This window comes from Corylus avellana, chromosome 9 (genome assembly GCF_965113065.1).
Source record: "Corylus avellana chromosome 9, dhCorAvel1.hap1.2, whole genome shotgun sequence".
Lineage (NCBI taxonomy): Eukaryota > Viridiplantae > Streptophyta > Magnoliopsida > Fagales > Betulaceae > Corylus > Corylus avellana.
This window is the reverse complement of record NC_142498.1, coordinates 6,036,793-6,062,412: the sequence shown is the minus strand read 5'-3', so window position 1 is coordinate 6,062,412 and position 25,620 is coordinate 6,036,793. Positions and strand designations below refer to the sequence as shown.

At 37.1% G+C, this 25,620-nt stretch overlaps 1 protein-coding gene across 1 annotated transcript; it reads left to right on the top strand.

Moving 5' to 3' along the window:
• Positions 1–12,760: 12,760 nt before the first annotated feature.
• On the top strand, positions 12,761–13,150 carry LOC132190812 (uncharacterized). The gene has a single exon (XM_059605850.2). It carries the CDS (start codon positions 12,761–12,763, stop codon positions 13,148–13,150), a length of 390 nt encoding a protein of 129 aa, XP_059461833.2.
• The last annotated feature ends 12,470 nt before the right edge of the window (positions 13,151–25,620 follow it).

Sequence of the window (25,620 nt, the reverse complement as noted above, 5' to 3'; positions counted from 1 at the left end):
CTGTTTTCTGCTTAGAGTTTTGGAGGTTTAGAGAAATAGAATTTGGCAGAATACTTTCATCAGCCTTCTCATGAAGCTTAAATAAGACAAGTGTTACAATTACAAAGGAACACCAAAACTTAACAAAGTAAGTTTGATGTGATGAGAAAACTATCTATATAAACTAATTACAATTATAATAGAAGTCCTAATACACATGAGAGATCTAATTAAAAGAAATAATTACAAGGGATGTGATTGAATGCAAATAGAAGACATTTGCATTCAATGATAGAAGATAAGTTAAGTAGAACTAGATGTCTCATGGCGGATCGTGACTGGGCTCGAGCGCACCAGTGACTGCGCTCGAGCTAACCCAAGTTGGTAAGTAGCCTTTACGAGTGCGCTCAATCTCTCTGGACTATGCGCTTGAGCGCATACAGGTTGTGTTGTTGGAACATCTGTTGTAGGAACAGCAGGATCATCAGGAGCTGCTATAGGAACAGTAGGATCACCAGAAGTAGGATTATCAGAAGATGTAGTGTGCTTAACATGCCCCCTCAAACAAAAAGGGGATGGAATCACTTTGAGCTTGGACTTGAGATAAAGGAAACGAGCTTAAGATAATCTTTTGGTAAAAACACCTGCAATTTGATCTGCTATAGAGATAAAGGAGACTGTGATATCTCTGTAGAGGACTTTTTCTCTGACATAATGGTAGTCAACTTCTATGTGCTTTGTTCTAGTATGGTAAACTGGATTGGCAACCAAAGATAGGGCACTCACATTGTCACACTATACAACTGAAGCAATTGGGAGAGAGATATGAATTTCGTGAAACAACATTCTTAACCAATACAATTTAGTGGTAGCCATAGCCAGAGATCATTACTCAGCCTCAGTGCTTGATCAAGAGACCACTGGTTGTTTCTTGGCACTCCAAGATACCAAGCAATCACCAAGAAACATAGCAAAACCAGATGTGGATCTTCTATCATCAGGGCATCCTGCCAAATCTAAGTCACAGAAAGCATTTAGCTGGAGAGTAGTCTTGGAGTAAAACAAGCCATGATCAGATGAGTTCTTGAGGAACCTTAAGACTCTCTTGACTGTTGCCTAGTGGGTGGCAACGGGATGGTGCATATGCTGGCAAAGCTAGTTCACTGAGAAAGCTACATCAAGTCTTGTCAATGTACAATATTGTAGGGCTCCTACTACACTTCTGTATTTAGAGGGATCAAGTAATGCTTCACCATCCAATCTGGAAAGTTGGGAACCAGAGGAATAAGGGGACTTTGCAGGCTTTGCTCCAGTCATGTGAGTTTTGTTGAGAAGCTCAGAGATGTATTTTGATCGACAGAGATGAATGATAAGTGCCAAATATTTTATATTTGGACCCTTTTATTTACATTAGTTAATCATTTAGCTGTGTCGTTATTTAATGTTTTGTGTTAGTTTCGTATTTTTAGTGTTTTATAAGTTGTTGAAGAAAAACTGCAGCTTTAAAGGGAAAAATGCAAAGTTTGGAAGAAATCATACTTTGAGAAGACCTAGATGATGTGGTTAAGTTTAACCCAATCAAAGAGATGATTAAATCGAAATTTCTCTAATCGGAGTCAAAATCGGATTTGATTCAAAATCAGATTCTGTACATGTCTCATTATTTTGACCATAACCTTTTGCTCAAATATTGTATTGCAATGATTTTAGCGGCATTGAAAAGCTAACTAAAAATACTAGAATTAGTTGTGAAATAGGATTTCCCTAATTCGGATGGTTACTATGCTAAAATTGCCCCGCAATAAAAAGACACAAATTTGGACAAATCCTATTTCGATTTCAAACTTCTATTTAATTAGATTGGGAGACAGACCTCCAAATTATCTAGGTTTACTAGGGCTTCTAGGACTTTCCTAAGCCTATAAATAGACCTCTTTACATTCAAGAAAATATACAATTCCAGATAACAAAATTTCACAGTTTTTCTCTTTAGTTTAGTTTAGGTTTAGATTTAGGTTTTATTTTTATGTAGAGCTAAATTTCCAACTAAGGTTGGGGATGAAGCCTCACCGATGAAGAACAACATCACTTTTATGTAAGTCTTTATTTTTCCGATTTTATTGGGTTTTATATTTCAATAGTTTTACTTATTTTCAATTGTGTTGAATGATTCAAAGATACACTTGATGATTTGAGATAATTTCACATAATTGATTGCTTGACTTTATTTGCCTAAAATTGAATATTCCTTGTGATTTGTTCTACGGATACATTTGGTGTTTCAATTAAAATTTGATATCTTTTATGATTTATGGATACATCTGATGATTTAATTGATATTGAATTTCTTTTGTGATTTGTGCAATGAATGGATGCATGGGATGATTTTGATTAACTGTTGAAGCATAGTAAAATATATATAAAATTTTATTTGTGAGAACTTCGGATTAACATTGGTAAACATGGGGTATGTTGTGATTCGGTGAGTGTGGATTCTCAAATCTTAGTATTTATCTTTTTTTTTTTTTTTTATTGTATTTTGTTTATGTTTATGTTTTTATTTTCAAAAACCCCAAAATTAAATCTCTTTTGGAATTAGGTTAGGATTAAATTATTTTAGATTTAAATTGCTCTTTCAAAAATACAATTCTCTGTGGGATCGACCTCGCACTTGCAATCCATTAACTACAATCGATTCGTGCACTTGCGAGTTAATATAAATTTGCACAATAACGAATACCTGCAGGACCACAAGGACCTGAATGCCAAGAAAGAGGCCCAGTGGTCCTTAAGTCCTTTACAGGAAATTCCTGCTGCATGAGTTGGACTAAAAAGTTAATCATATCAGGGTGTGTACCCGTAATGATTATGACATCTACATAGATTAGCATAAATATTTGAATACTTCCAGATATAAATATGAATAGAGAGTTATCCACAAGAGATGTAGTGAAACCAATATCTAATAGATAGGTATAAAGTCTATTGAACCAAGCTCTTAGGGCTTGTTTAAGGCCATAAATGGCTTTCTGCTGTCTGCACACTGAGTGTGTATGGTTTTTGTCAACAAAACCCTTTGGTTGTTTCATGTAAACTTCCTCAAATAAAGAACCATGAAGAAAAGCATTAGAGATGTCAAACTGATTAATCATCCAATTGAAGTGCACTGCTAATGTTAGAATAACCTGAATAGTAGATGGCTTAATTACTGGACTGAATGTGTCAGTATAATCCACCCCAGATGTTTGCTCAAACCCTTTAGCAACTAGTCTGGCCTTAAACCTGTCCACTGCACCATCTGACTTTCTCTTAATCTTGTACACCCACTTGTTATGAATCACATGTTGGTGTGAAGTCCTAGGACAAAGTGTCCATGTTTTGTTGGAGAAGAGGGCCTCAAATTTCAGAGATATTGCAGCCTGTCACCGTGGGTCAGTAGCAGCTTTACTATAGCATGAAGGTTCAGATTCAGGTAGGAAAGTGTTGTAGCCTAGAAGGGGATACCTAGAGTGAAGCATTTTGAAGTTTAAGAAGTTTTTGGGTTTTTGGTTTCCTGTTCTGGACCTAGTGGTCATGGGGTGAGATGGGAGAGGAGAGGGTGGTTCAGCTATAGGTTGAGCAATAGGTTTGGTGATAGTTTGGGAAAGATGATCTGCATTTGAGGAAGGTGTTGCAGTAAATGCAGTACGGGTTGTGCTTAACAGTTGAGTTCTAGATCGTGTAATCATAGGTTGGGATGGCATTGGTGCAGTAGGTAAAGTAGGGTTTTGGTCTACAAGAGGTAAGGTTGGTTGTTCTGCACTGTGTAAACAATCCACAGTGGATGATTGCTAAATTGTAGAGTGAGTACAATTTGGTGATTCATTAGTAAAAGAAGAAATAGTTGGCAAATGGAAAGAAGAATCACCTGTGGACTGTAACCAGGATGGAAAGAGTGATGTAGTAAGATCCTTGGCTGGAAAAGAATTCTCATCAAATACAACATGTCTTGAAAGGTAGGCCTTATTGGTTACTGGATCAAGACATTTGTAATGTACAAAGTTATAACCTAAAAAGATACAAGGTTTAGACCCATAATCTAGTTTGTGAGCATTGTAAGGCCGCAATAGGGGATAGCACAAGCATCCAAAAACTCTAAGTTTCTGGTAGTTAGGGGCTTTGGTGTAAAGTTTAGAGTATGGAGACATGTTTTGGAGAACAGGTGTAGGCAATCTGTTTATGACATACACAGCAGTGAAGAAAGAATCTACCCAATACCTATTAGAAAGATGAGAGTGAGCTAACAATGTTAATCCAGTTTCAAGGATATGCCTTAGTTTTCTTTCTGCAAGGCCATTTTGTGGAGAAGTGTATGGACAACTTTTCCTATGAACAATGACATTGGTTTTGAGAAAGGATTTGAATTGAAGAGAGGTATATTCACCTCCACCATCAAATTGGAGTTCTTTGATTGTTCTGGAGAATTGATTTTCCACAAGCAGTTTGAATTTCAAAAATGTTTCGTAGGTTTCAGACTTGGTGTGTAAGGGATAAATCCATGTAAATCTTGAGTAATCATCCACAAAAATAATGTAATATTTATGACTAGTGATTGACATTACTGGAGAAGTCTAGATATCAGTGTGAATGATTTATAAAGGGGATAAAGATACACGGTTAGATGCAGAGAAATGTTGTTTCTTACTTTTGCCCAATTGACATGACTCATAAATGACACTTTTATTGAAATTTGAATCTAAAACAGAATTTGAAAATAAAACAAGGGGATTGTTATCTTTAACAACTCGAGTAACTACATCATTAGCAGGTTGGCCTAACCTAAAGTGCCATACTAAAGAAGATGTTCTTATTCCTAACAAAGCTATAAATGACTTGTTGCCTTTGTGATCCTTCTTGCCCAACCATAGAGGATACATGCCATTCTCACTCTTCCCCTCCAAGAGGATTGTTCTGGTCTGAAAATCAATGATATAAAAATTAGAGGATGTCAAAATAAAGAAACAAGCATTATCATGAAAACATCTTTGAATGGAAACAAGGTTTGCAGCACATTGTCGACAATGCAAGACATTATTGAGTTTAAAAGTAGAGTTAGAGGAGTGGATAGTTGTAGAACCAAAATTGGCTATAGCAAGAGCTGTTCCATTCCCCACAGCAATAGTTTCATTGTGTTGGAAGGGTTGCTGGATGTTGAGGTTTTCTAAGTCTTGAGTGATGTGTGGATTGGCTGCACTGTCTGCATACCACTGTGGATCTTCATAGGCAATGTTGGATAGAGCCACCATTGCAGCTAGTTTAGGAGGAGGATGTTTCCCTTGGAAGGAATAGTCCATCCTATAGTAGCAGTCCAAGGCTATGTGGTTTACCTCCCCACATATTTGGCATGGAACTCGAAGAGCAAAGTTGAAGGATGTCTGACCTATTATGGTTGTGGTAGTGGACCATCATAAGTATTGTATCCAAAAGAGGTATTATACCTTGGGGCAGGAGAGGTGTTGTATCCAGAACAGGTATCGTACCTTGGAACATGAGAGATATTGTACCTTGGTGCTACACTAGAATTGTTGTTGGAAAACCTGGCAACAGCAGGAGGTGGTCTAAGGCTGAAGTTTCTTGCTGGAAACATGGCAGGGTATTGCCCACGGCCTCTGAAGGATTTTTGTCCTTGTCTTTGAGTAAACAAGGCAAAAATTGAGGTGTCTGCAGATGATGCTTGCTACTAATTCAGCAGTGTTTCATGATTGTCAAGCTCCTCTTAAAAATCATCCAATGAGAGCTATTTTTATCTAGTTAGCAGAGAGACAGTAGTGACAAAGGTGTTGAAGGAAGGATTAAGGCCATTAAGGAGAAAAGAAATCAAATCCTCATCGGGGACAGGTTTCCCTACTGCTGCTAATTGATCAGACCATACCTTGGTTGATTGAATATACTCTAAACAGGTCTAGGAGCCTTGGTGGAGACTCAACAATTGTCTTTTGAGATTGGCAATTCAAGACCTAGAATCATTAGCAAACTTAGCTGCTAAAGTGTACCAGACTTGTCTGGAAGTATCAAGTCCATAAACTGTGGACAAAACTTTCTTAGAGAGTGTCAGATTGATCCAACTAACGATACATTGATCCTTTTTGTTCCAGATGGTGAATAATGGATTAAGAGTTTCCACACCTTTATTAGTTTAACTTAAAAAAAACAAAAAAAACAAAAAAACAAAAAAAAACAACATAGTTGTATTTTTTTTGTTTTTTGTTTTTTTTTTTTTTTTTTGAGGGGAAAACTCGGTGATTTATATATATGTTTTTGACAAGGGTGGATCCACAGACTAATTTTCCTTAAATAACACTTGGCTACTCCTTTTTTTCTTACAAACAAGCAAAAACAGAGAGGTCATAAGTTGATCAGATCCAAAGAGACTTATGGAGAGAGACTTAAGAGGTTATTTCTGTCTCGCTCAACTGAAGACACCAAATTTTTTGGTTGAAAATCCACAGTAGACCCAAAACCGAAAACTCGATTCTCAGACTCGTTGATAGCTATCTTTGTTCAAGTATTTCATTTGGCGCTGCTATCAAAGATAAACTACGGAACAAAGATCAGGATTTAAGGAGAAAGAGAAACAAAATCCAGGATTTGAGGATGACAAAGGGGTGAAATACCTAAAAACACAATCAAATATTTAATCCATCTGAAGACTAATGAGGACAAATTGGAAACCTCGTGCAATAGGACAGAAAAGCCCCTTCGAAAAAAAGCTCTTTAATAAACAAAAGGGTAGTAAGGTATTTTTAAATTTAAAGACCAAAAAGACGAAATAAGCCCCAATTAAAATTTATTATTTTCTTACTAATTAAATTGAGAGTCAGCATAATAACAAAGGGTAAAATTGTAATTGAATACCATCAAATAAAAACCAAAAACACAAAATAACCCGAAATAAAATTCATTATTTCCTCACCAATTAAACTGGGTCATCATAATAACAAAGGGTAAAATCATAATTGAACACCATCAATAAAAGTTTACTGTTCTACCAGCAATATTGCCATTTAAAATAGTAGCTCGATCTAGTTTTTCCCACAAAATTTTGTTATGTACCTAATTGTTTTTGATATTGGGTACAAGAGAACCAAACAAGGGACACCAACTCAAGCAAACTTGATTAAAAGAATCCAGAAGGGACGACTAAAAACTTAAATGTACGCAAATACATGTTCTTCTTCTTCTCAAATGGCAGGTTTTTTGGAGCCAGGAATCTTCTTGGTTTTACGGTGCCTCACCCGTCTATATATATATATATATATATATACATGTTACACTCCAAAAGCATACTGAGCAATTATTTTTTCCTGGTTTCTAAATACAGTGTTACATGATCTAGCTAGCTAAGGGATGAAATTTAACCTTTTTCTTGTTTAAGTTACCGAGAAATCATATCACAACCTGGAGATATGTTAGAATATTAATTAAATTATTAATTTAACTTCAGCTTTAAAATAAATGGTGATTTAACAAGATATCCCTAAATTAAAAAACAATGAACATCATCAATTGTTGACATTGTAACATTGTAGTTAATAATATCCTTGCAAATCGAAGTTCCTTCATGCATGTAGTAGGGAAAGTGACTTTTGTTTTTTTTTTTTTTTCCTAATTGAATAAGGAAAGGGCTATAGGGAAGGATCTTTCCCACTTTTGATCCAAACAGAAGAGAAAGTAGGAGATCCTGAAAACGAAAAAGCGGTTGGCTCCCCAACAATAAACCCAAAATAAACTAAAACAACACAGAAATAAAAACTAAAGGGAAGGCCACCCCAACAACAAAGCCCAAATGGTAAAAAACAGTGCAAATACAAGAACAAACTCTGGATCCAGTCCAAAAGGACCAAACAGCAGGCAATGGTAATTACCAATGATCCCAAAAGAATCATAAGCAAGCCGGGCCTATTCCAGGACCACACAAGGCGGTGTAAATTGCAAATAAACTCCGTGAAGAGATCATTGCTGGTAAAACAACAACTACTGTTAAATAGTTGTTGCAGAGTAGGCACTGCAGAGAACCAAAAGGAAGCCGGTGTAGGACGACCACCAACATCAATCTCCTCCTCAAAATCAAACCAAGTCATGGCAGGGAGATAAAAAACCACAAAAAACAATACTAACAGCAAAATAAAACTAAAATTACAATAAAACAAACAGAAAATTACAACAAAACAAGGGCAGGGACGGTGATAACTAGCCGAAGGCCTCGATTGGTGGATGGGTCGGCATGGAAGAGTAGATCGGGTTTTGAAAAAACCCAATCTAAACCCCCACAAACCAGATCCACAACCAGGAACTTCGGCAAAGCAGTGAACGACGACGACGATGACGACAATGGACTGAACGGCGACAGGCTGGGCGACGGGCTAGGCGACGACGATAGACTGAACGGCGACAGGCTGGGCGGCGACAGATTGGGTGGCGACAGGCTGGGCGTCGGGTTGGGCGACGGGCGTGAACGACGACAGTGGCTGGACGGGCTTCGAATCTGCACAAGAAAAAAAGAACAAAACACAAGAAACCCAAACGAAAAACACAGCAAAGAGGGAAAAAAGAAGGGGAGGGGGAAAGGAAATGGCAGAAAACCTTTTCCTCCACCCCGGGAAGGCCGCACAAGGCGGAGAGAAAGACCTCACTAGGAGGCGGCTGCAGAAAAAAACCCTAAGGGTTTCCCAAAGTTTCTCTCTCTAAACAAGAGAGAGAAGGGCCAAAAAAACCTTTTCCGCCGGGTAGGGAAAGTGACCTGTGTGTGCATAATGTAGTGAAACTTTCATTGGACAAATTATGTAAAAGCATGCATGCAAGCTTATTATCTTGCATTCAAGTAGAAGAAGACAAGATGAATAAGGATAGGAAAATCTTTTTGTGGCTTCTGTTTTGGTAGAAATAGTTCAATATATATATGATAATATGAACATGATGAACTAGAATATGATAATATATATAGAAGTAGATGAAGACAAGATGAAAAGGCAATTTTTACAAGAAATGATTAAAATGTTGTTCTTTTAGTCTTTATTTTTCTTGCTTATTGCTACATCGAGAAACAGATAAAGAAATTCAATTTAAAAACTAAAAATAAATAGTTACCTAATTGGGTGGCATGCCATTGAATGCCGCTCCATACTATTGTGATTGTTAGAACTTATAATGTAGAGAAGAGAAATTATAACAAGGAAAAGAGACTAAGAAAGTTAAGGTGGTTCGGCCTATCGCCTATGTCACATATCAAAGCCTTTACATGGCTACATTTTTCCTTGATATATTTGATTGTATACAATACTCTATTTATAGAGAAAGAGTATGACCGTTACAAGTTCTTTCTACTTTACATTAACAACAATAAAATTAATTTATCATTTGTAACTCTTGTCTTTTGAGTTCTTATAATTTTTAACTCTTGAGTTCTTTGTCTCTTAAGTTCTTGTCACTTGAGATCTTTGTCTTTCGAGTTATTGTAAATATTATCTCAATAGTGATCTTTGAAGAAATTTGCGCATTGTGGGCGGGATGCGAAAGTCACCGTGGCATACCTTATTGTGACTTTGGAGGCCTCCCATAGTTAAAAAAAAAACCCTTCATGTAGTGATGGCAATAATTCTGCTTGGAATCCATGGAAGTTTTGATCTAAGAGAAACTAAGAGAAGTCGAATATATAGATCAAGAATTCCCATGTAGAGAGTATAAATGATGCTAGAATATATAGATCAAGAATTCCCATGTAGAGAGTATAAATGATGCTAGAATATATAGATCAAGAATTCCTTAAATCTTGATCTTTGTGTCGTAATTGAATATATAGATCAAGAATTCCCAATCAGTGGCAAAGTCAGAATTTTGACTTAGAAGAGTCAAAAAAAAAAAAAAAAAAAAAAATTAAAAAATTAAACAAATATTGATTAAAAATATTAAAAAAATATGAGTAACAAAAAAAAATAACAAATATAATTTACAATTTATTTTGTCACGCCTAACATTAATTTATTCGGTTGTCATGGACGAGTCTTTATATTTTAAAATCGCTACACTTGCATGATTTCCTCATACTTCAAAATGAATCATGTTTTTACAAATTGTGTTTTTCATCATGGTATTGATAAGATCCTTTTTGTAAATATGCTTTTAGGCTTTGGTATCTATTATTAAGATCGTAATCAGAAACTTTTGTTCTTAAGCTTATGCAAATTTGTTAAATTTATCTCGACATCATTTAGAATTTGACTAGAGCACATTGAAATCATTGTTGTTCTTCATAATCTAACCTAACTACAATTATATATTTTATATAATTAAAATACGTTACAAAAACAATAAATATTTATAAACAAAAATTTAATTGAGCAATCTAAATATAAGAGGTTGCATAGACTTTTTATTGAGAAAACCTTTTATTAGGACCATCTTGATAATACCCTTTTTACAGCCCTCAATCAATAATCGACACATAAGCAAAAACATAAAAAGTGCGCAAAAATAAGTTGGACCAAAATACACTAGATTTTAGGGTGATAAAATTTCTAAAGGGTTAACCTTCCATCTCTAGGTTTTATTTTTTAATCCAAAAACGAGTTTTGAGGCATTATAAACGAATTTTGAGGCATTAGAAACATGTTTATGTGCATTAGAAATGGGTTTTGAGGCGGGTCACGACTGGCAGGGTTTGAGGTGTTCACCGCTGGCCAGACCCACGGTCTTGCCGGCTACGAATTTTTTTTCTCTGATTTGGTGTGATTGTTCTCACTTTTATTTTTTGCATTTTTCTTAAATTGATGCTGTGTCACATAGTAATTGGAGGCTGTAAAAGAGGTGTTATCAGGATGGACCTGATAGTAGGAGCTCTCATTTTTATTATTTAAAAATAAATTAGTGTACAATTTGATTACATATATCAAACTTTTCGGAGATTTTATTTTATTTTTAAAAAAAATAGTAGAAAATATTTTCATAGAAATAATGTTGTACATCATATTTTTATCCTACAACTATCTCATTATACTGATGTGGCAGTTAAAATAAAATTTTTTTAAAAAAAAGGTATTTTCTAGCATTTCGCTATTTTAAAAGTATTAAGGTATTATTTATGTCTTAATGAATTAATATTCTTTTTATTTTTTATTTTTGAAAGTGTCCAAATAACAAATAAATTATTTATATTATTTCTTATTAAAATTTGATTCCATTTTAGATCGGTTTAGTTGATTTCTGAAAAGATTAAAAAAAAAAAAAAATTAAATTTAAAAAAAAAAATTAAAAAAAGTTGAACATTTGGTGGACTCGTGGTTCTACAGTATTAAAAAACCCATGTTTTTCTTTTTATTTTTTTGGTCTCTTTATGATAATTAGTTTAACCAACTACCAGCGTTTTTTTTTTTTTTTTTTTTTTTTTTACTTTTATTGAGACATGAATTAAAAGACGCAGCGTTTTGGTAGAAGACTTGAGTTGTACGTCTTCTACCTTCGTCCTTCAGCCCAAAACATCTGAAAATGTGAAACACAGACATAGTTACACAAACAGTGATGAAACCAGAAAACAAAATTCTGAGATGTCACGTACTGAATCTTAGTGCTGTGAAAATTTTTTGTCCCCTGAGAAGTGATTGAGGGTGAGCAACAAGCGGCATAGGGAAACTTCAATGGGGAAAAAGAAAAAATTGGGGTTGAGCCCCCGTCCCTCCGCCCTTGTTCCCAATATATATATATATATATATATATACACACACTACAAAAAACCAACTAATAATTAACCATGTAGATGTACATCCACCTAGACGTAGTGAGTGTTGTGCCTAGCTGAGTAACTTGATTAAAAAGGTACCTACAAGCTAGATATGCGATCTGCATCAATTTATTACTCTAAATAATCTTCCATTGGCATTATCACTAGTTTGTATTGTCTTCTTCTCACTTGGTGTTAATGCTTATTATCTCCTCCTATTTATTGAGTGTCATAGGTTTGGTCCCGAATGTGGTCAAGAATCACATGCTTATTATCTCCTCCTAGTTTATATCTATATGTGTGTGTGTTGGGGGAGGTGGGGTTTGCGGTTCGGGCATCTATATATGTCATGACATAAAGCAACATAATTTTACAAATCCTTATGAAGCAGAACTTAGCAAGCAAGTATTGAATGCTCAGCCATTACTTAAACATAACATAGAATTACTTTTTATGATATTATTACAGTAGGAATATTCACATATGCCTAAGTAAATTTACTATTTCATTAAAAAAAAAAAAATTATTATTATTTTTTTTTAATTTAAAGGACTGAAGTTTGGCTCTTTATTTGAACTATCCAATTTTACTATTCAACTTAAATATTCATTTTCAATAATTTATATTATTTCTTTTAGAGGAGAGAATATTAAATTCATTTTTTTTTTTTTTTTTTTCACATTTGGTAAGTACGTAATTGGTGAACACGGCCAAATGTTTCAACAATTTACCGAGTAGAATGTAGTAGTTAATTTTGGTCTCATTTTAACATCTTAACTAATTTATTTATTTTAGGCTTTAGGCAATGAGAATTCGACTATATATGACGCAGCACCATGATGCATGACAATCGTGTGACAGAAGCCACCTTCCATGAAAGTCAAGGGTAATTCACTAATCATTTCAAAAACACTTCTGTCGGTAGCTTGCCCAACAATTCACTCTGTCTATAAAAACAACCTTAACATCCACGCCTTTCCGATCCAAAAATTTCACTTCAACAAAACCAGCTGCAGGAGAAACCAAGAAATGGGTGGCGAAAGGTGGCGAGAGGTAGGCGTCCGCCTGACGAAGGCGGTGAAGAAATTAAAACTTTTGCTTAGTTTTAACGCAAGGAGATGGTGCTTGGGTGGTTCGAATATTGGTAGCTTTTCCTATAGGCGCCGCTTAAGCTTTGATGACCGTCTGGGATTGCATGGATGCATTGAGGATGATAAATCCGACGATGGAGGAGATCATTTGGCGACTCGGAGTATTCAACGAGCCACCAGTTTTGCTTCGGATGATGACATTGATAAGAGGGCGGAGATTTTCATTGCAAATTTTCGTCGCCAGCTTCGTTTTGAAAGGGAGGTTTCTTTGGAGCTAAGTTACTGTAGATCTAGAGGGAGTAGTTTCAAAGGCAACAAAGAGATTTAGTCATCGTTTTCAAGTTGGTTTGTTAATTTTGGTTGAAGGTAGGGTTGACATATATAGGCATGTGAAGAAATTGATATTTATGGGAACTGTGGTAAAGAACTAAGGATGAACTATTTTTTGATTTTTTTGTTTTTGGGTTTCTTGATTTGCTGCTTGTAATTGTTATTCTTCATTAATAAAGACTACCCACAAGAGATTCAATAAAAATTGTTCAACAAACTGATCAAACTTGATTTGTCAACTATTGGTACAATAAATTCTCCTTTGGCCACTTACACTACAGAAAGGAAGGTTCTTTGATTGAGGGCGTCATTTAATTAATTAAATGACAGAAAGTACGGATGAAATATTAGAAAATACATATATTGATATTTCGTTCTGGTAGTTAGTAAATAACGGTAGGGGAGTGTCCATAAAATTATATGTTGGTATACAAAATTCCTGGCAAATACTGCACCAAGAAGTCCTAGCAATAGCCAATCAGACATGCATGCCAGGAAGTCTTGGTACGCACATGAAAATGTGCCACAATTTTCCACTCTCTGGCATATAAAAATAATAATACAAAATAATTAATTACTAATAAATTATTTTATTAATATGTACATATAAAAATAATAATACAAAAATTCTCAATTTTGTACATCAAACTTTCAATTTTTTGGAATGTCACCCATCCGTTAGGACTTTCAGTTAAATCCTAACCGAAGATAAAAATAACCCTAACAAATGTCTCTGTTTGCATTCATGATCCATAGCTAGTGATTGTTTGTTTCCAAATAAAGTTTGGATCATTGACGAAGAATCAGAGATGGATTTGACAGTAACGGCGTATAATAGCAGTAAAAACTAAGAATTGAAGATTGAAAAGGGAATTCAGGAAGAGAGAAAATAACAAATAGGGAAGAAAAAGTTTCTAATTGCCCCAAATAAGCAAACAGAGAAATAACTCTGAAAGACTTAAATTTAATTGGTAATATAAACTAGATTGAAAAATAACAATGACTATATGCCTTTATATAGGCTAGGCACCTCCTAAATTAAGAAGGAAAATAGAAACCACACCTAATTGGAAAGGAAAACAAATCCTAATAGGAAAACAATCCTAATAGGAAAGGAAAAACCCAACCCTTATTGAAAAAGGAAACCTAAAGCATAAATAATAAATCTACTTTATTATTATTCTCCTACGTCGGTCTCCCTGGGTTGGAAAGAACTCGCCCTCGAGTTCAAGTCGTCTTTGTTTGCATCAACAAAACATAGAGCCAAATGCTTCACATTGAACACATCAGAGGTCTTTAAATGACTTGGAAGACATAGTCGATATGCATTGTCATTTATCTTCTGTAGAATCTCACAAGGCCCAATCTTCCTCTCTCGTAGCTTGTTATACTCACCAACAAGAAAACGATCACGTGTGAGTACAGCCCAAACTAAATCACCAACTTCAAAAGTTACCTTGCGTCTATGGTTGTCAGATTGTGCTTTGTACTTAACATTGCTATCTTCTATCGCTTTCTTGACCTGGTTATGAACTCCTTGGAGATAATCTGTCATTTCATCAGCCTTAATACTCAATCGACCAATACGGGGAATAGGTGCGAGGTCAAGCACTCCCGATGGGTTTTGCCCATACATGATCTCAAAAGGGCTCAACTAAGTCGTTTTATTCTTGGACCGGTTGTAAGCAAACTCTGCTTGTGACAAAGCCAGGTCCCACTACTTTGGCTTATTTTCAGCTAAACTTCTTAAAAGATTCCCCAAGCTTCGATTTAGTACCTCAGTTTGACCATCTGTTTGGGGGTGGTAGGCACTGCTAAAATTAAGCTTGGTCCCCATCTTTTCCCATAGGCTATTCGAAAAATGGCTCATAAATTTTGTATCTCGATCCGATGTAATAGATCTTGGAACCCCATGCAAGCGAACAATCTCCCGAAAATATAGGTGAGCAATTCGGGCGGCATCCATCGTCTTTCGGCAAGCAACAAAATGGGCCATCTTGGAAAATCGATCAACCACCACAAGAATAGAATCCATGCTCCTTTGAGTGCGAGGTAACCCCAAAACAAAATCCATATTGACGTCAAGCCATGGGCCATCGGGCACTGGTAATGGGGTGTATAGACCCGCATTTGTGAGGGTCTCCTTAGACCTTTGACAAATAAAACACCGTTCCACGTAACGGGTCACATCACTAGTTAGCTTGGGCCAATAATAGTCTGATGAGACCAATGCCAAGGTTTTGTCTCACCCAAAGTGACCTTCTCCATGCAACTCTCGTATTATTTGCTCCCTCAATGAACTATCCGGAATGCATAACTGTTAACCTCGAAATAGATAACCATTAAGAGTAACATAATCACTATGCTTACCTACAGATACCTCAGCAAATATCTTCCCGAATGAAGGATCTTCCATATACAACTCTTAGAAAGTGTCAAAACTCACAACTTTGGTATGTATAGTAGTAAGGAGTGCAACCCTCCTACTCAGACATCAGCAACTCGATTCAAATTCCCTGATTGGTGTCGTAAAGAAAAAGTGAACTCTTGAAGGTAAGCAACCCATTTGGCATGTCTGCGACTAAGCTTCTGTTGGCCATTGATATACTTGAGGGCCTCATGGTCAGTGATAGGGATGAACTCCTTTTGCACCAGGTAATGACGCCAATGTTTCAAAGATTGTACAATGGCATAAAACTCCAAGTCATAAGTGGAATAGTTCTTCTTGGACCCCAACAACTTTTCACTGAAAAATGCAATCGGAAGTCCCTCTTGGCTTAGGACACCTCCAATGCCAACGCCAGATGCATCACAATTAACTTCAAAAATCTTCTCAAAGTCTGGAAGAGTAAGAACATGTGCTTCCGTCATTTTCTTCTTCACCAATTGAAAGCTTGCATCAGCTTCTTCAGTCCACTGGAAAGTCTAACCCTTTAAGCACTCCGTGATTGGTGCAATCAATGTACTGAAATTTTGGATGAATCATCAATAGAATGATGCCAATCCGTCAAAACTTCGGACATCGTGCAGACTCTTGGGTGTTGGCCATTCTAGAATTGTTGTCACCTTAGACTGATCTGTATGAACACCATCAATAGACACAACATATCCAAGGAAAGTGACAGTAGTAGTAAGAAAGGAACACTTCTTCCGATTCACCGATTGACACATACACTCTTTTCGTAGCGTGTCAAGAACCTCCCTGAGGTGTTTTAAGTGTGTCTCCTGCAATGAGCTATAGATGAGAATATCGTTAAAGTACACAATAACGAACTTCCCCACGTAAGGCCGCAACACCTGATGCATGAACCTCATGAATGTATTGGGAGCGTTTGATAGCCCAAAAGGCATGACCATCCACTCGTACAACCTATGATGCGTTTTGAACGCTGTTTTCCACTCATCTCTAGGCCTGATTCTGATCTGGTGATACCCGCTTTTAAGGTCAATTTTGAAAAAAACCTTAGAACCTGCTAACTGATCTAGCATGTCATCTAAACAAGGAATCGGGAATCTATACTTCACCATGATTCGATTGATGGCTCGGCTATCGACACACATACACCACGACCCATCCTTCTTCGAAACTAAAGGAGCAGGAACTGCACATGGACTCATGCTCTCTCAGATGTAACCTCTTTCTAGCAAATTTGTCACTTGGGGTTGCAATTCTTCAGATTCCTTCGGGCTAAGGCGATAAGCTGGTCGATTGGGCAAGCTTGACCCCGACACGAGGTCAATGTGGTGCTGTATATCTCTTCTCTCATGGGTGGTAAACTAGGGGGTGGATTCTCTGGCATCAAATCAGCAAACTCTGTAAGCACCTCTTGTAACTCTATGGAAACTTCATCATCTACATTGTCACCTTCTTCACATGGCATCAAGGCGTATACAACTCCCTCTTCTTCTACTTCCTCCAGGAATCGAGACATTAATAGGAGATTAGTGCCCTGTTCAATCACTGGTCCATGAAAGACTTTTTCTCGTTGAGGTGCTAATACCACCTTCTTTCCCTTGATGCTCAAGGTATAGGTATTTTGTCACCCATCATAAATAACACTTCGATCATACTGCCAAGGCCTGCCTAATAATAAATGACATGCATCCATAAACACTACATCGCACCATGCATTATCAAAATATTTTCTACCAATTGAAAAAGAGACCAAACACCTCTTATCTACTATTACCTCAATCCCTTTTTTTAACCATGACAATTTGTATGGTTTTGGATGGTGATCAATCTTCAGCTGAAGCTTCTTAATTGCTTCCTCTGACACCACATTCTCACAACTACCATTGTCAATAATAAGCTTGCAAACCTGCTCTGCAATTGTGCATGTGGTATGAAAGATATTGGTTTTTAACCAGTATTCTTCAGAATTATCTTTGGAGTAAGTAAGCTTTTTTTGACAACAAGAGTTTCGTTCCCATCTCCATACAAAATATCCCTGTCATTACCTTCATCAAAAATAGGATCTTCGATGTCGACTTGCTCTTCTACTATCTCATCCTCAATCAAGAGATTCTAACCTGTTCTGCTAGAAGATTTTCGGCAATCTATCGATCAATGACCGAGCGCCCCACATCTGAAACAACGAATGTTGGAATTGGAACTCTGACCTTGCCTAGATTGAGGATTAGGACGAGGCTCTTGATACCAAAGGCCTCTGCCCTGCCCTCCCTCTCTATCTAGGACGAGTTCCTTGTGTATTTTGATCTCCTCTCGGTGTAGATCTGGTATTATTCCTAGCCTGCTGCATTTCTATAGTCAAGGCACGTTGGTAGGCTTTAGAAACCGTCCAAATTAAGTGGAGACCAAGGACATCTTGTCTGGACTGCAGCAAACCGCCCAAGTACCACGCCACCAACTGCTCCTCAGTCTTTGACAAGTCGTTCCGAGCAACCAACTGGTATAACTCTTCAGTGTAATCATCAACAGATCTCGCACCTTGTCTCAGCATATGAAGTCACTGAAATAATGTATGTGTGTATCCGAAGGGTAAAAAGTGTCCCTTCATCTTCTCCCAATCACAAATCTTTGGCTTGCCTTGTCTATCTCGCGATCGCTTTAGCTGCTCCCACCAAGCAGATGCGCGACCTTTTAGTTTGATGGCGATAAGCTTCACCTTCATCGAATTTGGAACCTCCTTATAATCAAAGATCATCTCTACCTCATGCAGCCAATCAATGAAGCCTTCGGCTTGTAAAGTGCCTAAAAATTCTAGAAGCTCAACTTTGAAGCCTAAGTCTCCATGCCGCCAATCCCAAACACGTTGTTCTCGACCCAGAATAGGATTGTGATACGGGTTCTCAAAATTGGATTCTCAATCGGGATCATCCATCTCGTGATCCCTCTCCAAGTTTTGCAGCACTAGACGCTAGGTTATCTCTGCAACCTACCTCTCCAAATCTTCAATCGTCACGTCTCGTACATGGTGTTCATGGTAGGGGACTTCCTCATTTGGAACCTGCCCACGCCGACCACGACCATGACCACTAGCCATAAAAACTGATGAAAAATTCACCCCAAGAAGACGCTGAGCTTTGATACCGACTGACGCCGGACAAAACTAAGATTGTTCTGACAGCGTATAATAACATAAGAAACTAAGAATTGAAGATTGAAAAGGGAATTCAGGAAGAGAGAAAATAACAAATAGGGAAGAGAAAGTCCATAATTGCCCCAAATAAGCAAACAGAGAAATAACTCTAAAAAACTTAAATTTAATTGATAATATAAACTGGATTGAAAAATAACAAGGACTAAATGCCTTTATATAGGCTAGGCACCTCCTAAATTAACAAGGAAAATAAAAACCACACCTAATTGGAAAAGGAAAACAAATCCTAATAGGAAAGGAAAACCCAATCCTTATTGAAAAAGGAAACCTAAAGCATAAATAATAAATCTACTTTATTATTATTATTCTCCTGCATCAGACCGAAGCCTTGAGGTCCACCATCCATGAATGGGTAGCAAGAACTAAACCTTGGTACTAGGGGTTTTGATCGTCACTGCAAGCCAATAATCATCTTCCATGGGAGCTAGCCATCATCATCTCTCTCTCCCATTGTCTTAATCTTCCATTGGAGCCATCGTCATCTCTCTCTGCCATCGTCGTATTCTGCCATGGGAGGCCAAATATTGCAAAAGAGCTGGATGCCCCTGGCTTCATATCACAATGGTAGACAATGGAGCCATCGTAATCTCTCTCTCACATCTCTATATCTGTTTTTGATTTTTTTGGCTTCTTCTTCAATTTCAAAAACTTGTGTTGAAAATTGTTAACACAGCTTCCGGTCATGGAGAGATTTGGGCTAAAACACACAGGACAACTAAGTAACACATATTAATGAGAATACAAATAAAGGTTCACACAGAGTGTTGAGATAAAATAATTCTAGGATCACCAATGAAGCAGAAAAAACAGCAGAATAGAAAATAACAACTAGTCATACAAAACACCAAGATTTAAAGGGTTCGGCTTAAAAAGCCTATATCTACTGGTGAAGACGATTCAGAAGAAATTCATTAGCAAAAAGGTGGAGTACAAAGAGTAGTACAAATAAACCACTCAAACCCAAAAGCCCCAATACACCCAAACTCACATTCACACTAAAGAGAATTAAATACAAAAGAGAAATCAATCTCTTAATTCTCTATGAGTTTGCTGGCCTCTCTCTTCACACATGAAGTTATTGCCTCTCTTATTTTTCTCTACACCACGAAGCTGCTGCTCTCTCATCACTTGTCTTGCTGCCCTTTTTTGCTCTCATTTTAAAGACCAAATTGGCCAAGTAATTGAAGGTCGGTCCAAGTACTTCACCATGAAGTAAAGTAACAAAATATTTCACTAAGAAGTAAACTAAAAGAGGTAAAACATGGCTCAAGGATAAAAAAAACCACAAAGCTGCAACCAAAAGAATAAAAGGGGCCCACCATAAGACTTGTGAAATATAAGTCATCAACCAACACAGAGAAGAGAGGAAGAAGATGGGTATAATCTGAATATGCCTAATGTTCTCATTAAAATGGATTTTTCTTTTATACATACGCGTATAACATGGTCAAAGACCTGCAAGGTCATACAATCGGACGACCCCTAGCAATCTCCATTAGCCAACGTTCAATTTCCTTGGGATCAGTGTCGAATGCGCTTTGCTTATGCCATGACACGTGGGTCACTGGGAGCAAGTTTGATGTAGTTCCTACAGAAGGTGGGCCATCCTATGTGTACGTGGACATGGCGCCCATACCTTCCATCAAGATGAGACGTGCTAATTGGATATCCTATACGACGTGATCATTACTACTGTCTAAATTAGAGATTTGATGGGAAGTGCATGGCTCGTCTTAATGCCTTCTTTTACGGTCTCTAGTATTCAAGAGGTGGCGCGCTAATGTGAGCCAGACTGGGCTAGGCGGCTTCCAACGATCGACAAGGACGTGCGTGAAGAGATTCGGTGTAGCGGGCCCTGAGGGTAGTTTGGTCCGCATGGTGAACCATATCACTACAAAAAAAATGTAGTATTAGTGACGTATCAACTGTTCACTAATTATTGCCACGTCACTATTTGGTAACGTGGCAATTTCTAACACGTTACTACGAATTATAGTAACATGTTAGTTTCAACACGTCACGATTTGGTAACATGTTAAACATGCCACATTACCAAAAGATGACGTGTTAAGCTGACACGTCATCTTTTGGTAACGTGTCAGGTGCGCACGTTAGCAAATTATAACGTGTTATCTTTACACGTTACCAACTGGTAACATGTCGTTTTGACACGTTATAATTTTTTAACATGTTAAATTAACACATTACAATTTGGTAATGTGTCAAGTTCACACGTTACCAAATTGTAACGTGGTAACATGACACATTACAATTTTGTAACGTGTGAAACTAACACATTACCATTTTCGTAACGTGTCAAAATTGTAACGTGTGAAACTGACACATTACCATTTTCGTAACGTGTCGAAATTGTAACGTTCAAGTTTACAAGTTACCAAAAGTGGCTCGCACTCGATCGCAATAACAGGGGCTCGGCTTGCCCTCGATCGCACTAACAGGAATATCACTAAAGTAGTAACGTGTCACTGTGGCATATTACAAATTCGTAACGTGCCATTGAGGCACGTTACAAATTAGTAACGTACCAACCAAAGCACGTTACTACTTTGGTAAGTGTGCCACGCGGCAATTCCCCCTTTTTCTTCTTCTTCTTTTTTTCCCTTCCCCCTCTTTTTTCCCCTCCCCACTCCCAGTCTCTTTTCCTCTCCCTCTCTTTTTTTCCTTCTCCAGCTAGCAACGTTCACCCCGTTACAGACCCACTCTTTGTCGATTTCTCTCTCATTCACTCTCTTCTCCGTCGCCCAGCAGTCTCTCACTCGCTCTCTCTTAGCCAAAATCATCTCCGTTGTTCGTCGTCTGTCACTCTCTCTCCCTCTGGCAGAACTCCGACCAGCATACACTCCAATCAGCCACATCTCCGTCGATCTCCTCTCCTCAGGTATACACTCTCTCATGTTGCATATATTTTGTTATATATATATAGTGTATATTTTGGGCTTTTCTGTAGTGTATATATGATATGATTATCATTTTTTGTTAGCTAATTAACTTATTAATTTGTTTGAAATATATGGTTTTTAGGGTCCTTTGTTTGTATGATAGGTACGTACGTAGGATTGTTAAATATGAGCATGCATGCAAAATATATCTATTTATTTATTAGGTAATTACTTTGAAATTAGCTAGATATTTTATTTTGTGTAGGTTTTACAAATTTGTTTAGGGTATATAAATGAATTTACAACAAATAAATTTTTGTTAACAAAAACAAAATAAATAATATAGTATGCAAAAATACTACAAACCTAGCTAACTAGATTAATTTTATTTAGGGTCCCCATGCCATATAAAGTTCAAATTATGTAAATGTTTTTTAAAAAAAATAAAAATAAAAATGCAACAAAAACATAACTTAGATTTAGATATTTACGGTCCCCGTAACAAATGCTTTTCAATTTGTTTTATACACTTAGCAACCATCTCCATATTCTCCCATTGGCTAGCAGTAGCATAATTAACATGATTAATCAAAGATTATGAACAAAATTATTTAAGTTAATCATGTTATGCTATTGGTAACCAATGGGAGAATATGGAGATGGTTGCTAATTATGTATTTGGTTTCAATTTTGACATACACAAAATAGAAGTGGAAAGCAAAAATTATTCAACGGTCATGACTAAATCCTATCAAAAAATAAAAATAAAAAATAAAAAAATTTGGTCACAACTAATTAAATGGAGTATCAAGACAAGACTTAGATAAGTTCTTTAAGTTAGGAATCAAATATGTGGGAGAAAAAAATCAAATCCAAATTATGTTTGTAATTAAGCCTATGATCCAAATTGTAATTGAAATATTTTTAAGGAGAAACTTCACTTAACCCTATTAAACTTTCATCACTTTTGTAAATTCTATTTCGTAAATTATATACAATATCTAGGGCTAATAAGCAAAAAAAAAAAAAAAAAAACGTATAAACAACTAACCCAGAGTTATTTCATTAAGTGTCCCCGTAACAAAGCCGAAATAAAAACCGGCCACAACATACATGAATTTATTTAATTTAGGGTCCCCGTACCAAATGCGTTTAAATTTTCGGTATGAATCTTGTGTTGTGGTTAATTACTTGCAAATTTACTTTATTTAAATATTCTGATATAAAAAGTAAAAGAATAACAAAAAATAAGTAATTAACCTAGTTTTGAGCATTCCTTTTTAAGATAAAAAGTAAAAGAATATCAATGTATTTATGTTTAAGTGGAGGGTAATTCTAACATATTTGTGTTTCTAATGTACATAGTAACGCTATGGATAATAGTTGAATGACGAAGTCTAGGGGTACGAAGGAATACATAGACGGGTATAAATTGTTTGTGGACTTCACAGTTAGGAACTGTGAAACTCCAGACAGACTTATTGTATGCCTCTGTAAGACGTGCAACCTTAACAGGAGACACCCCCCAGGTTTGGTATACGACCACTTAACAAGGGGAAAGGAATGTGGCCCCAATACAAAGACTGAATTTACCATGGCAAGAGGCCTGTACAAGCTCCCGTTGAAGGCTCTAATTCGACTCGTCTGGCCGCAGATGTGGGTGCAAGCACAGAATAGTGTGAAAATATGCACGCCATGTTGTGTGATGCATTCGGGATGCACGAAGTCAGGGATGACAATAGTAAGCTTCGGGTTGAGGTGTATGGTGAGGAAGAACACGTTGTGTATGACGAAGCCGAAGGAGGTGACGTATGAAAGTACAAAGAATTGCTTAAAAAGGCAAACAAGCCATTTTATGATAAGATCAAACATAGCAAGCTAAGTGCTACTGTACTCTATACAATTTTAAGTGTGTGAGTGGAGTTAGTAACACGATATTCTCGTGTTTCCTCAAGTTCATCAATCAGTTGCTGCCTGCAGATGATGGAGCTTTGCCAGTTAATACATATGGGGCCAAACGGTTTCTAAGGGACATGGGACTCGGGTATGAGAAGATCTTGGTTTGTCGTAACGATTGTATGTTGTTCTGAAAGGACAATAAAGTGTTAGATTCATATGTTAAATGTGGAGAATCTAAGTGGAAGGACGAAATTCATTTAGACGAGAATGACCACCCCATATCGTCGAGTAAGAGACGTCTGATGAAGGTATTGTGGTGGCTTCCAGTCATACCACGACTATAGAAGCTGTTTATGTCGCACCATACCGTGCCATATTTGAGGTGGCATTCAGTCGGCCGCACAAAGGACGGCGTATTGAGGCATCCGGCCGACAGTAAAGCATGAACGTCATTCAATAATTTATATCCGGATTTTTCATCAGACAGCAAGAACGTAAGACTTGGCCTAACCACGGATGGATCTAATCCTTTTGAAAATATGAGCACATCCCACAGTACTTGGCCTGTAATGCTTGTACCGTACAACCTGCCGCCTTGGATGTGCATGAAACAAACGTCTTTCATATTATCCCTGATTATTCCAGGGCCAAGTTTACCTAGAATGGATATAGATGTCTACCTGCAACCCTTAATTCAGGAATTACAGCAACTATGGAATGTAGGGGTACAAATATTTGATGTCTCCATTAAAAGAATGAGGAAACTTCACTAAAGACTCCTGAACTTCCACCCGATTTGATAAACCCCCTCTGAACTTCAAAATCTCTCAATTTAGTCCCTTGAACTTTCAATTGTTCTCAATTTGGATCCCTCTGTCAGGTTTTAAATGTTACAAGACATTTATACCCCTAACTTTTGTATAAAATTTCAACTTCCGAAAAGTTTTTTTATTTAAAAAAAAAAACAAAAATCAGGGATATTTTGGTCTTTTTTGTATTTTTAATGGCTAAAATTGACGGAAGGATCCAAATTGAGAGCAATTGAAAGTTCAGGTGACTAAATTGAGAGATTTTGAAGTTTAGGGGGGGTATTTCAAAACGGGTGAAAGTTCGGGGGTCTTTAGTGAAGTTTTCCCAAAAAGAATTTTATGTTCTGAGCGTAGTTGATGTGAACAATTAATGACTTCACAGAATACATAGACTTGTTTGGGTTGCCTACCAGGGGTGGAAAGGCATGTCCTTGCTGTATACATGCAACAAGGTCTAGATGGTTAAAATATGAGAACAAATTTTGCTTTATGGGGCATATACTTGCCCATGGATCATCTGTGGAGGCGCAACAAAAAAACGTTTGATGGTAACCAAGAAGTAGAATGTGCCCCCAATGTGCCAAGTAGAGATGAAATCCTAAGACAATTAGAAGGGATGGCATTGGGGATGAGAGCGCTGGTAATTCAAAGTCCACTGATAAATCACAGACGAAGCGGAAGATGACTCCTAAGAAACGACAACCAGCGACTGCTACTGTATTGTGGAAGAAGAAAAGTATTTTCTTTAGGTTGCGGTACTGGAAAGATAATTTATTGCGGCACAACCTTGATGTTATGCATATAGAGAAAAATGTGATGGACAACATACTTGACACAATACTGGACATTAAAGGGAAAACGAAGGACAATCTTGAAGCACGTAAAGCTTTGCAAGCAATAGGTTTGAGACGTACACTTCATTCGTTCACTGGCGAGGATGGGAAAATCTATTTGCCCCCAGCTTGTCACATGATGTGAAATAAGGATAAAACTAGTTTCCTGAAAGTGCTTCGAAATGTAAGGGTGCCAAACGGATATGCCTCGAACATTTCCCGATGTGTACAACTTAAGGACCGAACGATATCGGGTTTGAAGAGTCATGACAGTCACGTATTGATGCAACAGCTTCTCCCGATTGCATTGCGTGGATCACTGCCAAGTAACGTGGTTAAACCTCTGGTTGAGATGTCTGCATTCTTCAGGGGCATATGTTCAACGGCGTTGACACATGATGAT

Bases quoted from the DNA above. Each gene is read 5' to 3' on its own strand.
- LOC132190812 (XM_059605850.2), top strand. From the start codon at position 12,761: ATGGGTGGCGAAAGGTGGCGAGAGGTAGGCGTCCGCCTGACGAAGGCG.